Source organism: Mastigoproctus giganteus, chromosome 13 (genome assembly GCF_048544385.1).
Source record: "Mastigoproctus giganteus isolate SK-2022 chromosome 13, ASM4854438v1, whole genome shotgun sequence".
Taxonomy (NCBI): Eukaryota; Metazoa; Arthropoda; class Arachnida; order Uropygi; family Thelyphonidae; genus Mastigoproctus; species Mastigoproctus giganteus.
This window is the reverse complement of record NC_143587.1, coordinates 106,689,821-106,708,442: the sequence shown is the minus strand read 5'-3', so window position 1 is coordinate 106,708,442 and position 18,622 is coordinate 106,689,821. Positions and strand designations below refer to the sequence as shown.

Genomic DNA, 18,622 nt, shown 5'->3' with positions numbered 1-18,622 from the left:
AAAAGATCAAGCGTATTGGCTGTATGGTTAGGATTGTCCGGTATTCTTGCAGGTAAATCAATGATCTGTGCAAGGTCATTAGTAACTACAAAAGCCTCAGCATCTCGACCAGCTGGGTCAGTATGGCTAGAAAACGGAAGCCAGCTGGAGTTGTGAACATTAAAATCACCAAGCAAAAAGCAAAATTACCTTACTTAAGGTAATTTTGCTTAATTTAATACCTTACTTAAGGTATTAAATTACGGGTGACACGAGTAATTACAGACAGTTAGTTTAACTTCTGTTCCGGGTAAAATAATGGAGTCGCTGGTTAAAGATGCATTGCAGGATCATCTAGACAAGACTGCAGCAATAATTCAGACACAGCATGGGTTTGTTAAGGGAAAGTCTTGTCTGACAAATTTGATAGGATATTATGATGTGGTTACAAAGGAACTGGATGCAAAAAATAATTTTGATATCATATATCTGGATTTCAGGAAAGCTTTTGACACTCTTGCACATGGAAGACTATTGTACAAATTGGAGCAGAATGGTATTAAGGGTAAGTTGCTACAATGGATAAAAGGATGGTTAAGTGGGAGAAGACAGAGGGTGGTAATCAATGGGTGCTGCTCTTCTTGGACTAATGTTATTAGTGGAGTCCCACAGGGTTCGGTGTTGGGTCCACTGTTGTTTTGTATATTTATCAATGATATTGATGAAGGTATATCAGGCTTAGTGTCGAAGTTTGCAGATGATACAAAGGTTGGCAGGGTTGTTAATGACAGTAATGGCAGTGTGCTACTGCAACAGGATCTAGATAATTTGGGCAGATGGGCTAAGAAGTGGCAACTGAAGTTTAACCTTGACAAATGCAAAATACTGCATATGGGTAGTAGTAACCCCAGAGAAACGTACCAACTGTGTGGTACTACACTTAAGGTGGTAGAAAATGAAAAAGACCTGGGAGTAATTGTGCAGGCAGATATGAAGTTTTCTCAGCAATGCAGAGAGGCTGCCAGGGCAGGTCATGGGGTTTTGTCAATGATATACAGGAATTTTGCTAGCAGGGAAAAGGAGGTGATTGTCCCTCTGTATAAGGCAATGGTCAGGCCATGCCTTGAGTACTGCGTACAGGTCTGGAGGCCTCATTTTAGGAAGGATGTAGATTTACTTGAGCGTGTACAGAGAAGGGCAACAAGATTGGTGAGGGGAATGAAGGGATCCTCTTATCAAGAGAGGCTTAAGTTCTGCAAATTGCAGTGGCTGGAGACTAGGCACCTGCGCGGTGATCTGACTGAGGTGTATAAGGCCTTGAATGGGTTGAGCACGCTGAATTCTGATGGGATCCTTACACTTGTTCAGATTACGAACCTAAGGGGGCATAAATTCAAATTAAGAAAAGACAGATGTAGATTAGATGTGCGGAAATTTGCCTTTAGCCAGTGGGTGGTTAATTGCTGGAACAAACTTCCATCTGTCATTGTGGAAGTTGGCATCAGCCAACTTCCACAATGACAGTTTTTTTTTTTTTTTTTTTGGCTGATGCTGCATAAGCTCATACATTTGCTTTCTTGTATCACATGCCACTACTACTACTACTATTACTGTTAGGAAGGTGGACTGGAGAAAGTCAAGTTGCAAAGAGAAGAAGTCAAAGAGCTCCAAGTGATTAATGGAGTTGGGAGAACAGTAGAGACAACAGATGAATATGACACAATGTGTAGAGAGATTTTAAGCCAGAGAAGATTGAATAGAGGAGATTCCAAATTACCAAGTCTCTGACAGGGAATGTCAGAATGGACATATGCATAATACCACCTTTGAGGCAAAAGGAATCATACAGTGAATAATTTGGGCAACTGAGATGAGCAGTAGTCGAATCAACCAATAACTGAGATTCTGTCAGAAAAAGTACATGGGGTTAGCAGACTGAAAGTGGAAATGAATTAGGAAGTGTTTGAGAGGTTTAGATCTTTTCATAGATAAGCTTACTCTATTAGTTTAACAATTCATGGTGTATTCAATAGTAATAAAAAGTTGTGGTGGGGGGTCATGCTAATATGAAGTAATGAAATTTTTGGATATGGCGTACACATGGTAAGAATATACCCAGATCCTTGACATAACGTGGCCTCGACAATGCCCCCGGCATACACACTACTCAAACTCCCTCCAGTCACTATCTGGCAGAGTAGAGGTAGCAAGATTATACAGTAGCTGATCCGGAAGCCTCCTAAAGAGTTACCCATAGGTTCGCTCCAGTGTACTAACTAGAGGCCGGCCTGTGAATACCATTTTAGAGCTGTTCCCTCGAAATGTAAGGAAGATTGGATCTTGCCATGATGTTCAACATAACCTCAAAAGTCATCAGTCATACTGCATGATGGAAGAAATGGGGAAGGGTTGATTGGAACTTAGCTCTGGAGACTAAACATGGGTTCCACCACTTTTAGACTCCAATAAGAAAAGTGGTGGTATTGCACCGGTTGATGAGTCATCTACCGCCTAGTATTGCCTGGTAACACAGAGGGGTGGCATTCCTCCATGTAGTGTAGGTGCCACACCTTGACCCCCCCCTGCTTACATTGGTTCACACCTGGGTGGTCACCCACAGTGTGCTTGTGCATGGAGGTTATACCCAGGATTACTAACAATCCAACTATCGTGAAGGTGCAAGCAGAGAATTTGGCTGTCACAGACCATCTGTACTTCGCTGAAATTGGGTCCACTTGACTTGAATGTCACTTGAATATCAGTTCCATCAGCATTTTAGACCGCCAGATAGCAAGTACAGCTTGTCTGGAATATCTGAGAGAATGTCTGTGACAACCTCAAGGATCAAGAACTTAAACCCAAATTACGTGGCACTCCTGGAATGTTGTTGGGGCACCCTGGTTGAAAACCACTTGCATACATGATAACAATGTGTAGAGATCCCAACAATGAAGAATTTCGTTCACTGACCACTACAGGAATAGATATATGGTGAGTATTATTAGAGTGGAAGATTAAACTATGAAAGAAAAACTGATTCATGGAACAGTTTTTTTTTTTTTTTTTAAATACACAATCGAAAAACAGATGACTTTATTTAAAGTAGTTAACTAGTGATTTTTGAGATGATATACACTTGAGTTATGTGAGTTGGCATTTCTTTTTATTGGCAAAACAGTAATCAGCATTAAATTAACATTTATTCATTCAGGAAAGAAAATGAATATGTTGAATATGATTTAAGGAAATTCATGCTAATAAAACTTAAAGTAAAGGAATCTGATTTTTGAATTTTTATAATTTACATTATTGTTTCATCTCATTAGTGAGTTGAAGTTAAATTAACACAAGCTAAAGAGCAATTTGAACCATTGGTGGCAAGCATATTAGTCACTGACACGTTGAAGGAAAGAGAACTTCCATACATACAAAATACCTTAAAACTGACATAGGAATTAATGACTGAAAAGAAACTTATTTATGTCATACTTGTGCAAAATATACAGAAGAATTAGATGCAACTATCTGAAAAACTTAAGTTCAGGACAAAATCATTTGATAGTTATGCACTCACAATGGATGAGAGCAGTGACATTGCAGATGCTGTGCAGTTACTAATATTCATCCATGGAAATGATGTTGCTTTTATGGCTCATGAAAAACTAGCTGGATTGTGCAGTTTGAAAGGCAAACTGCAAAATCTGGGTATGGTTTGTTCCTGAACTGGCTAATGTTTTTCCTAAACAAAGGAAAAACTTCCTCCTTTGGAATTGAGCTAGAAAAAGTATAACAGATATGGAGAAACGCATGAATGATTTTAAGACTGGCAGGTAAATCTGTGAGGAATTTATGCAAATTAGCTCTAATATCAAGAGGCAGTACATTGCAAAATTTTGCTGCTGAAGGATGTTATGTATGTTATTTCAGGAAGACACTGAAGGAGTATGGAGATATCTATTATTCAGTGGAAAGATGGGGGTGAAGTCCTGAAAAGATTTTTTTTTATTCATAATCTGAAATAAACATTTTCATGACAAAAAAAAGTAAACCAGTATCACAGTATCAGATGAAAAACAGATTGTGGACCTCACTTATCTATAAGTTATCTTAACAAGCTTAATGTGAAACTTCAAGGAAAGAGTTACTGTCTAATGTTTTCTGATGTTTAAGCCTTGAAAGTAAACTGAAATTGCTGCATATTAATGAAAAAACTTGCACCACTTTCCTCCTTGCAAAACTGCTACTGAATCTTTCACCAGATTGGTTTATATTCTATAAAATATTATGATCATCAACATTATAAAAGGAGAGTGTCATAAGGAAGATTCTATGTATCATACCGAGATAAATTTCTCTTATTCTTCTACAAATATTGAAATACAACATAGAACATATTGAGAATTGTAGCTCTGTCTTATACTAAACACCCAAATAAAGTAACTGTAAAACTGATTATCACAAGTTTAAATAAAATATAACAATTGTGGACTTGTATAATAGTGGTTCAAGAATCCATTCAGAAGAGCAGCTCAAGAGACCACTATTGCATTCAGGTTCACAGTTCAAACAACAAATGTACCAATTCACTTTTTTTTTTTTTTTTAAATCTGCTAATTGTATGCACTGTATTATTAGGGTGGAAACTGAATGTGTGCCACCAGTTATTAAAAGTTTACAACTTCACTTGCTATGGAATATCCCATTTAATACAGTATGCAATAATAAATTTTTTTAATAATAACTACTACATCTGTTTTGCTATGAGTTAAACAACTACTGTCAATAGTAAAAACCATATATATTCTTCCTCTCTTATAACAACAATATGGCTTTTATCCTTCTGAAATTTGAACTGATCATGAAGGCTAATATATTCAATTAAGGATTAAATGGTATGCATAATTTGCAATCAATTCCAAAATAACAATGACTTTACAAATGTTAAGTCAGATAATATTTTTCTACACCTTCCTTTTCTATGTTATGCAAGCTGAAGATGCAAGAAAGCTCAAAATTTCACTGCTTTGTAAATTGTACAAGTATTGTATATCCTTCAAACAAATTGTCGAACAGTAAGCAGCAGCAAAAATTCAATGAATATTTCTTACTATTTAAACTTAAAACAAAATGGAATCAATTATCTATGACCTGGGTCTGAGAGCACAAGGTGAAAGACTCAAACTGTAATGTGACTCACCCATTTTAAAAGTAAAATTAACTTTTTAAAAACTATTATAGAAATTCAAAGTAACTCTTCTCACTCTAATTTAACACCATTGTTAATTAAAAACTGCTTATAAAACTAAGTACAAATTTCAAATCAAATATGGTAACAATATAATAAATATTGTAGGCTGCCTAACAGAGGTCCTCAATATAGATGCATACTAATGAAATACAGATGTATCTGTTACACTCCAGTGAATTTAAGTTTAAAAATCAAGAAATAATTACCTTGCTGCAAAACAGATGAAAAGCTGAAATTTGCCATCTTTACCCACAGAATGGGAAGCACTATCAATTTTTTCCACGAGTTGACAATAAGAGCGCATTACAATAACATGTTCATGAGAATCCCGAGGAACAGGACTATTAACAGCTTCTTCCTCTACTAAGATATTCTCAAAACATCCACGCACTTTAACTATTAAAAAAAAAAAAAAAACCCAATAATAATAATAAAAAAATAATAGTAGCTGGACGTAAGACATTTTATCATAATATTAATTCTAACATGATTGCATGAAATTATTTTGTCTACTAGCTAACAGTATATAAAAGTAATATATTATTACAGCTTGAATACTTTTTTTTGCCAAAAAGAAAAAAAGGTTTACAAGAAAAATGGCCATTGCATTTCTTTATATAAAAAATTCTTTTTTATATAAAAAAAAAAAAAAATCTAAGAGATAGACCTTTTATATAAAGAAATGGCAGCCTCAAGTTCCTAAGCAAAATCTTGAAGGATCTTTAGAATAAGTGTATTTGATCACTAAAGCTATCAAATACACTTATTCACAGATTCAACTGAAAACAGTTTTATTTCCTCTGGAGGCTTATCCCTCCACCACCAAGCCCAACTGCTATTAATCAAATAGCAGCCACAAGTTTGTTACTAATCAGGGTCACACTAAAGAAAATCTATCTGTGTGTGTGTGTGTGTGTGTGTGTGTGGTTGTGTGTGTGTAGCTTTCCTAAGGCCTAACAATCATCTGTACAATGCCGATATGGTACAGATCAATACCATATTGGTACCATAGGTATGGTACCAATATGGTATTGATACATAATATAAACTCTATATTGATACAAACTCTACATAATACGTTTGCCAGTGGAAGTGTTAATGTTTCCCAAGAAAGAAGATCTTCACTTAACAGAACAAATATATATGAATATATATATTTAATGATATATTCATATCATTAAATATACAATAAAATACATATAAAAACCAAACAAAATTAGTATATAGTGCAACCTAATTATACTATGGTTTTGGATATATATACCATGAGTATGACATGTTTCCCAGAACAGACAAAAAAATATATAGTCTCAATAAAGTATTAATTTCAAAATGGAAACTGGCTAGAATAAACAGCTATATTTCTGAAAAGAGAATAAGCAACTGTGTTTTGAGGGAAATATATAGCTGTAATTAAGGTGACCATGTTTTTCTTGGGGTTTCTGGTGACACAGGACCGTTTTTTTTTTTTAAGGGCCAACTCCCCACTCCTGGCGGAATCTCGGCCCACTATGCCGCAGACTGGTACTGACTGTCATAGAACGGTCACCATTCCAACTACTGACCACACCTGACAAGCTGTACTTGCTACCTGGGAGTCTAAAACGCTGATGGAACTGATATTTGGGTGACACTCAAGTCAAGTGGACCCAATTTCGGCGAGTTCGGATGGTCTGTGACAGCCAAATCCTCTGCTTGCACCTTCACGATGGTGGGACTGTTAGTAATCCTGGGTATAACCTCCATGCACAAGTACATGGTGGGTGACCACCCAAGTGTGAACCAACGTAAGAAGGGGTCGAGGTGTGGTGCCCACACCAGATGGAGGAATGCCGCCCCTCTATGTTACCAGGCAGTACTAGGTGGTAGATGACTCTCATCAACCAGTGAAATACCACCACTTTGCTTATTGGAGGCTTGAAGTGGTGGAACCCATGTTTAGTCTCTACAGTTAAGTTAAGGTCAAACCTTCCATATCTCTTCGATCATGCAGTATGACTGATGACTTTTGAGGTTACGATGAACGTCATGGCGAGATCCAATATTCCTTACATTTCGAAGGTACAGCTCTAAAATGGTGTTCGCAGGCCGGCCGCTAGTTAGTACACCGGACCGAACCTATGGGTAACTCTCTAGGAGGCTTCCGGATCAGCTAGTGTATAATCTTGCTACCTCTACTCTGCCAGATAGTGACTGGAGGGAGTCCGAGTAGTGTGTATGTGCGGAGCATTGTCGAGGCCATGTTACGTCAAGGATCTGGGTATATTCTTACCACGTGTACGCCATATCCAAAAATTTCATTACTTCATACAGCATGTTCCACCAACTTTTCCTTACTATTGAATACACCATGAATTGTCAAAATAATAGCGCAAGCTTATCTGCGAAAAGATCTAAACCTCCCAAGCACTTCCTAATTCATTTCACAAATATACGTGGTCTCAATTCTAATCTGAACGATGTCCATTTCCACTTGCAGTCTGCCAAACCCCATGTACTTTTTCTGACAGAATCTCAGTTATCGGTTGATTCAACTACTGCTCAATCTCAGATGCCCAAATTATTTGCTGTATGATTCCTTTCGCCTCAAAGGTGGTACTTGTGCATATGTCCGTTCTGATATTCCCTGTCAGAGACTTGGCAATTTGGAATCTCCTCTCTTTGATCTTCTCTGGCTTAAAATCTCTCTACCTCATTGTGTCAAATTCATCTGTTGTCTCTACCATTCTCCCAACTCCACTAATCACTTGGAGCTCTTTGACTTGCTTTCTTTGAAACTTCACTTTCTCCAGTCCAACTTTCCTAACAGTAAGGTAATTTTGCTTTTTGCTTGGTGATTTTAATGTTTACAACTCCAGCTGGCTTCCGTTTTCTAGCCAAACCAACCCAGCAGGTCGAGATGCTGAGGCTTTTGCAATTACTAATGACCTAACACAGATTGTTCCTTTACCTACAAGAATACCGGACAATCCTAATCATACAGCCAATACGCTTGATCTTTTTCTCACAAACAACCCTTCTAAGTACACGGTTGAAGTGAGAGGTCCTTTAGGCACTTCAGATCACAACTTGGTGATTGTCTCTTCTCCAATGGAACCTTTATCTCATGGCTATTCCCAACCTCGTGTTGTTTGGCATTACAAGAATGCAAAATGGGATGACCTGCGAGACTTCTTTTCTTCTTTTCCTTGGTCGGATTACTGTTTCAAAACTTCTGATGTCAACGTTTGTTCAGATCGTGTCAATGAAATTATTTTTGCAGGAATGGAATCCTTTATCCCACACTCCACTTTAAAATCTTGTCCTTTATCTAAACTTTGGTTTTCCAATAAATGTGCTAAAGCTGTTCGAGAGAAGAATGTTGCATATTGAAATTGGCTTGTTTCTAATTCTTCAGTTTCATTTTCTGCCTACACCAAAGCTCGCAACAATTGTAAAGCAGTTATTAATCAGTCCAAACTAGATTTTGAACAGGCTAAGAGTAGAAAACTTGCTTCTTGCCCTAATGGTAGCCGAGCATTCTGGTCTCTTGCCAAAGCTATTGGCCGTTTTTGCCCATGTCTGTTCCCGCCTCTGTCCAAACCAGATGGTTCTGTTGTCACTTCAGCCAAGGATAAAGCTGACCTGTTAGCATCCCATTTTTCTTCCAGCTCATGTATTAATGATCTTGGTAAAACACCTCCCACCATTCCCAACTCGCTCCATTCATTGCCTCCTGTGGTCTTCCGTCAAAAGGATATCAGAAGGATTTTGATGAATCTTGATGCTAAGAAAGCTCCAGGTCCTGATGGATTTTTCCACTTCTTCTCAAAACCTGTGCTCCTGAACTTAATCCTATTCTTTGCCGCCTTTTTTCACTTTCTTATTCCAAAGGTGTTTTTCCTTCTGCTTGGAAATTTGCTCATATCTAGCCAGTTCCTAAAAAGGGTGACAAATCCCTCCCATCCAATTATCGTCCCATTGCAATTACTTCTACTCTTTCTAAAGTAATGGCGAAATCAATTAACCGCCAACTCTTAAACTACCTAGAAACCTTCCGTCTGATCAACGATCGCCAGTATGGATTCAGTCAGTGTCGATCCACTGGTGATATGCTGGCTTATGTTACCCATTTATGGACTAATTCAATGGAAAGGTTCGGTGAAACACAAGTAGTTGCTCTTGACATCTCAAAGGCTTTTGATCGTGTTTGGCGTAAAGGTCTTCTAAACAAGCTTCCATCTTATGGTTTGCCAACTGTTTTTAGTAATTGGTTATCCATTTTTCTCTCTGATCGCTCACTGAGGGTGATGGTAGATAGCTCTCTGTCTTTAACTTCTCCACTAATGCTGGTGTCCCCCAAGGTTCAGTTATTTCCCCCACTCTTTCCCTCTTGTATATTAATGACCTTCTTCCACTGACTGGAAATCCTATCCATAGTTCTGCCAATGATAGCACATTGCATTCCACTTTCCATTTTGAAAAACCTTGTCCTGCTCAATCAGCTTCAACTTCTCGAAAATCTGCTACCAATTCCTTAAATTCCGATCTTCAGGTAATTCTCCAGTGGGGCAAAGATAACTTAGTTGATTTCAACCCTTCTAAAACTCAATCTTGTCTTATATCTCGCAAAAAGGATTCTTCTGCTCCTATGCTTATCTTTAGCGACACTCCGATTTCTAGGCAAAATGATATATCTCTTTTGGGGATTACCCTGACTTCTAATCTCTCTTGGCACAAGCACATTACAAATATTGCTTCCTCTGCATCTAAAAAACTTGGTTTTCTCTTTCGCTCTCGGCGTTACTTTTCTTCCAAACAGCTGCTCACTCTGTATAAATCGCAAATCCGCCCTGCCATGGAATATTGTTCCCACATCTAGGGTGGTGCCCCCAAAACCTCTCTCAGGCTTCTTGATTCCATTCAGAAGAGGGCAGTTAGGTTAATTAATGATTCATCTCTAACAGAGTCTCTCCACTTGCTTTCTCATAGACGTACTGTTTCTGCTGCATGCTTCTTCTACAGATACCTCCATGGGTTGGCTTCTATAATTCCCGCTCTCTCTTTCAAAACAGTCCGAACACGTGCCACCACCAGCCAACATCCATTTACTGTCCAACTTCAAACTCACAGAACCAACTTTTCATCTTCCTCATTTATTTATTCAACTGCCATTTTCTGGAACAACCTTCCTTCATACGTATTTCCTGCAAATTACAGTCTACAGAAGTTCAAGTCCAATGTCAACAAATATCTTCTTTAGTCTTCTCAACCTCCAACACAAGCACGGTACTAAGTACTATAGATTCTAATACCTCTCGTGTTTGGGGTTCACATAAAAAAAAAAAAAAAAAAAAAAATCAGAGAGATGCACTCTAAACGAGCAGCCATCGCACAGCTTGACGCGGGACCTTAAATAATACTCGTTCTATAGTAATAATAATTTAATTTAAATAATAATCATTTTATTTGAACATTTGAAAACCAGTTTTACATAAATGTTTGCACTGCACTAATGAACTGCTGTATATTTGTCCGAAGAATGAATTTTTTTCAATACAGCTGGGTTTGCTGATATTTTCAAACTAACAGCCTCACACAATAAACCCATGTTTATTTTAACAGTATGATAGCTCACATTGTTTTCACTTTCAGCTGTGATTTTTCACTGCTCCAAATGTAGCTCATGCAAGAAAACGCTCTTTCAACAAAAACACTGCTTCCAGGGAGCCACATCACAAGACTACCAACTACAGTAAACCCCCGCTATTCGCGGTATCTGTATTTGTGGTTTTGCGTATTCGCGATCGCCGATTTAATATAAAATGAAACCTAAAAAAAAAGTGAATTTTAAAGCGCTGTGAATATTTTCCGCCATAAAAAATCATGGGCGTGGCTAAAATTATCTTTCCCAGTCAAAACAACGCTCAGTGGGTGAGGGGAGAAGGGTGACAAAATCGCTAGCGTGGATGTTTCTCGCTAATCCTTGTTTAGTATGTGTTATGCACTTGTCATGGAAGGTTTCGTCATTTGCGTTTAATTTATATGCTTATAAATTGAATAAATTTATCAATTTATAAATTGATATGCTTACAAAAGTGATAAATCTACCGTTTTTCAGTGTAAAACAGACTTTTGCGAATGTGTTAACGGAAGAAAGTGACTTTATTGTGGACAAGTTCTTTCTAACCCGTACAAAAATATGGCTACAAATAACAAGGGAAATGTGAAAATATCAAAGGTGATGACATTAGCGAATAAAATTGAGTTATTAGACAAAATTTCTAATGGTGAAAGTGTCTCCTCAGTGGCAAAACATAAAATCAATGAGTCAACGGTACGATCAATCAAAAAATCGGAAGAAAAAATCCGCCGTAGTGTCCGTGAAAACGCGCTAATTGCTTAAAAAATTTGCTCTGTAACTCGTGATGTTAAATTAGAAAAAATGTAAAAAGCTTTAAATTTGTGGATAGAAGACCAAACTCAAAATAAAATTCCGTTAAGTTCACTCATTATTCGTGAAAAGGCAAAACTCCTTTATCAACACTTTAGCAAAACTGGTGATAGCACTGGTGGGATAAGTTTTTTTGCTAGCAAAGGCGGTGGGGTTTGAAAGATTTGTTTGAAATTTCTATTAAATATTACATTTAATATTAAATTGTTTCTTATTTTCATTTCGATGCCATATGCTTGCATTTCACTATGTGCTGTCTATGTACATAGTCATATTATGAAGGTACATATAATACACACATAGACAAAATTTTAGACTAGTTTTTCTTATGTATTTCATACTTTGGAACAGAACCCCTTTATTACTATGGGATCCATAACTCAGTATTCGCTTTTTCGGTATTCGCAACATTTCTCAGGAACGTAACCCCCACGAATAGCGGGGGTTTACTGTATCTTCATGTTAGCATGCGGCACATTATTTTCTTTCATATGAAGAAGAGCTTCACACCATTTCTTAGTAAGAGCCATAGAACTGAACCATTCGTTGTCTCTTCCCAATAAATATGTTTGCAAGTAAGTAGATTCTTCAGAAAGCTCATCACGATTGATATTTAGTATTTGACACTGACGACAATAGATCAATTGCCATATCAAAATTTTCTCTCAGAGGAACCTGATTCAGAAGAAAGTAGCTTAAATCTGATAAATCTTCATTGTTTTTGTTCCAAGCTTTTAAATAAAATAAAACCGTATCATAAAATTCTTTTGATGTTTCAAAATAAGATTCCATTGTCATTTTGCCATCATCCACTAAATCTGTTAATTGTTTCTTCACCATGTGTGGAATAAAATTTTCATCTTGTTGTGTCTCTAGTTTTGACCATAGATTTTTTTTACAACTAATGCCGATTGCGTAGCACATTATCATTGCCTTCAAGCATCTTGATTGTATCATGAAAAACAGAAGCTTGGGAATGAACAAAGCTAATCCATAGTTCTGTGTCATTTCTATCAAAAAATTGTTTAAGCACTTTTGGACATGGGTTTTCTGACATAAAAAAGGACTTCAGTGCCGGGTAAAGTTTAAGTATCCTTTTTAAGGCTGGAAGTAATGACAACCACCTCACATTAGCATAACCCAATATTTGTTTGTATTCTTCTCCAACAAAATCACAAAAATCTTTTAAGCATTCTATGTGAACCGTGTATATAAGGAAATACCCAAATATTTTCGTAACAAGTACAGTCAGTCCTCATATAACATGTGTTTATATTACAAAAATTCAATCATACACGATTTATAAATAGGGGAACGATATCGTAAATGACACGAACCGAATTCGCTTATGCACAATTCGCCTTTGTGTTTACAATAAATGGCAGTCGAATGCGGAATCACCCCAACTAAATGCAACACGATGGGGATGAAGAGAAGATTCTGAAAATGCATTTATGTTTTTTATATCAGTGAAGGGGAAACACGTTTCACCATAATAATGTAAAAACCCACACAATTCCAGCTATCGGTATTATCGCAAACGGAATTAGATCAAGTTTACTACCAGTTTATAAGAGATTCAACTAGAAGAAATGAAACTGAAAATCTTTTTTGTTTTATGGTAGTAACCCCCAGAAATATGCTTTAGTAAAATGTGAGATAGTGAGGTGTTAATAGTGTGTCACTGTCTTTACAGTGTTGTTTATTCAGTTGCTACACGCGTGCAGCTTTGTTTGTGTATCAAGCGTGCCTCCTCATTTTGTAATTTTGCTTTATTCCCCAAAAATGAGTAAAATACTTAAAAGGTGTGAAAAGGAAGCATCCCTCCAACATGCATGATCGGAACATGCATGTTGTATCCATAAAAATAACGTACAATAATTGGTAGTAACTTTAAACATTTGATTCAAAGTATCGCAAGTAAAGGTGACAAAATCAGCATTTTTAAGTTTCATTTTTCATTTCTTCCAGTGACCAAGAGTAAAATACATTTTTTACAATTGCCTCACACTTTGTTCTTGAGCATGAAAACTTTTCGTTCGAAAATTTGTTTTGTGAACTCGTTGTGCAGTCCGTGCTTCGAAAACCTTGACTGTGTTGAATGGTATGATAGGCATAAGTACCTTCACGAATAGTTAAATCGTATTCGGATTTTGATGGCTCAAGTTTGTGATGATAGTTACTAATACTTCCAGACAGATTTTGCTTCAAATGCAGTTTTGTGCTTTTATGTGGTCTGTTATGGAAGATTTTCCACCACTGGCTATAGAAAATGTCGAATTGCACACAGTGCACTTTACTGAAGTGCTTTCATTGTCAACTGCATGAATAAATGAAAATTGGGCTTGTAATGATTCGCTGAAGTGAGCCTTTCGCTTTTTTGAACTCATAATTCTAAAATAACAAGTACATAATTAATTTAAACATACAAAGCAACTTACAGTTTTAATCTTTTATAATTTTTTTATTTAATAACACAGTAAACATACGTAGTAAATAGAAAGACAAGTGTTCAATGCTATGAAAATACTCCTCTGTGAAACCTGTCATCAAACCACTTTGATGTCTTGTTCATTACTGATCACAGCCCAGGGCTGAATGTTCGAGTTGAGACCTCGGGGATTCCCAGTACAGTTACACTGTTGCCAGACTAGCGGAATTTTAATAGCAAAATCGTGGCTCCGGTCTCTCATATTCATTATTTTATAAGTTTAAGGAAGAAATACAGAATCAGGAATAAAATAAGCCAGGACACAAGTCGTTTTGGAGACTGTCCCCGAAAATTGGGAACGAATGGTCACTTTATCTTTAACAGTTCATATCTTTTAGTTATTATATAATCATATAAAAAAATTAGGCAAATTTTAGTTTCACTTACAACAAAAGTAGCATTTATAACACCAGTACTACAGCCCCCCCCCATAATTACTGAGGTTCTATTGTATGTCTACTGTACATGTTTCCCATGAATAATAATTCTGATCGAAACTTAACTGGTAAAGAACAACTGCAACTAAATATTGGGTACAGATCTGCAAATGTGGAAGCAGAAAGACGTGTAAAGTTACAGCACTTTATTATGTTTTCCCCATAATAAAGGTTAAAGTACTCATTATAGTGCCCAGTTACAAACTTCATTCATTATTACCACAGAATTTCCCTATATTTAATGTTATTAGCTATTATTAATATAAATCATTAAAGTGATGATATATTAAAATAAGCCTTTCACTGTAATTATTATTATTATTAGCTATATGGTGCAAGGAAGCCTGAGGCCTATGCTGCACCAGCCAAAAACAAAAAAAATTCCCTAGTTAGAATGAGAGAGAGAGAGAGAGAGAGGGGGAGAGAGAGAGAGAGAGAGAGACAAAAGTAGAAGGGAATCACCAAGAAAGAAGAATGATGATATCCAGCTCAGGACCCTGGGTGTGCCAAGCCCATACTCACCAGATGTGAGCCCCCTGGGGTAGATTAACATGACCCATAAAAATAATTGATGAGAAATATTCATAAATAGCTGTATTACATGGTCTTCAAGTGCCTGGTCACTTTGTTAAGACCATGGGCTAAAGGTTTCTTTAGCTGGCCAAAATCATTACTTCAATGTGAAGTGACATGGAATTAACAAGTGACATGAGAAATATTAGCCCCAGTGTGTAACAAAACTTTCCTCGATTTCACACATTTGGTACAGTCCAAGGATAACATGCCCCACACCATTATCCATCTCCCCATCCAACAGGATATTGCTTAATACACAACTGCACGAGGCACTGAATGGTGTTCTAGGGCCATGCATGGTTTATACCATACAATACATATGCTTCCAACAGTGTTGAAAAGCATAAATCAGGACTTCTCAGTCCAGATTTACACATAATCAGGACTCATGTCTGTTTATCTTTTGTGTGCCTCTCATCAATGCAGCTGTAATTTTCCAGGTGATGTCAAAGATCAGTGGCTTCTGTAAAGGTGTCCTACTCCCATAGTGTACGTTTTAATCTTTGCATGGTGCAGTTACTGATGCTTTGTGATATTCTTGCATTTTCTACATTTAACATTGGTGACAATTACACTCAATGAGCTCCTTTTTTTTTTTTTTTTTTTTTGATTTGGTAGTTGTTGGCGCATCAGCTTCTGTGGCCATATTGCACCTCCCATTTGCAGTACTTTGATCCAAGCCCGAGGCAGGAATCGAACCCGCGACCTTTGGGTTGCCGGGCAGGTACTTTACCCACTCGGCTAGCCCGGTCGGCTCAATGAGCTCTGAACTGTTGAGTACCTTACATTTTCAGCCAGAGCTGTGCCTGTTCATGGATTGGCATTTTTCCATTCATTAAAGACTTGGATGGCACTAGTGTTTGAATACTCAATGAACCTTCTGTGTTGCAGCACCTGTAATAACAATCACACCCAATCAAAGATTTTAGAAAATCTGTGAGATCTGTCCATTTCCAGTGAATTGATTTGGGCACTAGTCAGATCATACAACTTTATAGCACTTTGTTGAGGTAACAGCAGAAAAGTGCAATAACCTTTAGCCAGCAGGTGGTTGATTGCTAGAACAAACTTCCACCTGCCGTTGTCGTTGTTGTTGTTATTTGGTTTTTAGGAGCATTAGCAACTAAGGCCATATTGCTCTGGGGATATGCAGTGGTCATTCCCTGACCTTTCAGCATCCTCCGTATTTGGTGGTCATGGGCTCGAACCCCGGTCTAATCAAGAAGCATGTGCTACGCACTGCTGCTCTTGCCCACCTGGCTACGGAGGCGCCCTTCCATCTGTCGTTGTAGAAGTTGATAGCTTAAACAGATTCAAGGCAAAACTAGACAAACATTTGGAACAAGTGGATGGGTGAAATGAGAAGGGGGTATGTTTTTTTTTTTTTTTTTTTTTTGGCTGATGCTATATAAGCTTGCTTTCTTGCATCATGTGCCCTTGCTAATGCTAATATCTTTGTTTTATTTGTTTTTGCATAGAGTGCTGCATATAGCCCAAACCTCCATGGTATTAATAAAGTTGCCAGTGTATATGCATTTAAATTTTGGGGTAGAAAATCTGACTTGCATTAAAAAACAAACTGCACTTACTGATGGGCTAAAATTGGCTCTTAAGAGGGCAATTCATTTTTAAAATATGTAATTATTTAAAAAAAATTGTATATAAAGTGCAAAATATAAAAGTTCTTACCAAAAAAGTCCCATAAATACACATGCCTGAAAAAGCGTGTTGCTTTGAAGCCATACAGAAATACTTGCTCTAAACAGTATACAAGACCCAGCTCACCACATAACAAGATAGTCAAACTGCCTCTCTAATTGAGAAGGGAAAAAAAACAGCAGATTAATTTCAAAAATTATATGATAACTTAAATTTATGCATAGATAATATCTTTAATGTTGCAATAAGACTGTAAGGGTCTAACATCAAACAAGTGCATTTTTATGCTTATAAATTGAAATGAAAAATTTAAATCTGATTATACAATTATATAAAAGGTGTCAGTTTCATTTTGCACATGATCGCCATTTATCTGTCTAGGAAGACAAGGTATAAATCTGCTGATCTTTCTATTACACAATTCATTTTAGGAGGACTTAATTAATCATTCATTCATTATCTGAGGTGGATTAAAAAAAAAAAAAAAATTGCTTCTATCAAAAGGAATGTATAACCTACATTCCTTTACAAAGGAATGCAATGCTTCAAAACGCCACGTAAAGTGTTAACTGAACAACTTCCTGCACTTTGTTGCATGTGCGTCAGCAAATCCTTCAGAAAAAATTACAATTAGCATGTTGAAAAACCAACATGCTAATCTTCTTCATATAATTTTTATAAATGACAACCAGGAAAAAAGGTGCTACACTCCCTCTTTCTAGAGATATGTTTTTAAATTAATCAATCAATTAATATAATTGAAAACTTTTACTCTCTTTACTTTCCTTTATGTAAATTTAATCCTAACCAATCTAGAGGTGAGTACTAAGATAATAAGCTTTGCTAAGAATCTTAATAGATAACCAATAGTACTTCAAGCTTTCAGCTGTAAAATTAGCCATCAACATTAAAACATTTATGATGCTTTAATTGTTTTTAACCAAATTACTATAGTAAAGAGCAAAATGAGAGAGCGAGGGAACTGAATTTTTGACTTGTGAATGTTCAGGATCCAAACTGATAAGGTAGCTGTTTGAAATAGAATTGTTTTAAAATAAGACTAAAAAATACTTTAATCTTAAGCTATAGCCAAAAAACCTACTGCAAATTCCATGACTCTAAAGTTAAGTTAAAAAGGTAAATATCTATGTGTAGGTAAGAACTTTTTAGATTTTGCCTCAACAAAAAAAAAAAAAAAAGCCTAAGCTTCATATTGATTCAATTATAAACAGAATGACTCCAAAATACACAGTTTTAAATTTTATGAATTTTACATTAGACAAAGGAAGCAAGACTCAGGTGGCATCAACCTTAAAATATAAAAAAAAAAAATAAATAAGAACTAAATGCCAGCTATACACTACCCATTAAATTTCTATAAACTTTAGTTACAAAAGATTAAGTAACAATTTGTTCTGAGAACTAATTACTTTTTAGGAGGAAAAATAGATTTTTTTTTATATCTAATCTGCAATTATCCTTCCTTAATTTAAAACTTATCACCTAGTCTTTGTTCATCAGAAAAAGTATTCACCTTTTTCAACACAGATGCCTGATTTACATGATCTGAAAGTTCTGTAAGAACACTTCTTTTTGCCAATAACTAACTTCACTGCACTTCTTTATTCTTTACAGAAGACCCACCCTTCCTGAAATGAGCTCCTACATCCATATACAGTACTAATGATGTAGCCTAACCACAACTTTCTACAATAGGATAATTACAAGTACTTACTGGCAAATTCTCTCTCTCTCTCTCTCTCTCTCTCTCTCTCTCTCTCTCTCTCTCTCTCTCTCTC

The 18,622-nt window shown here is 36.5% G+C and overlaps 1 protein-coding gene across 4 annotated transcripts in view; it reads right to left on the bottom strand.

The window, feature by feature from the left end:
- The window catches only part of pns (DENN domain containing pinstripe), a 371,641-nt gene that overhangs the window by 12,188 nt on the left and 340,831 nt on the right, over positions 1-18,622 (bottom strand). For all 4 annotated transcript variants that reach the window (XM_090388148.1, XM_090388147.1, XM_090388145.1 and 1 more), the window contains exons 25-26: positions 16,854-16,977; positions 5,434-5,623 (exon numbers count right to left, since the gene is read on the bottom strand). In XM_090388148.1, the coding sequence (XP_090244274.1) occupies positions 5,434-5,623; positions 16,854-16,977 (314 nt within the window). The remainder of the gene's footprint in view (positions 1-5,433; positions 5,624-16,853; positions 16,978-18,622) is intronic.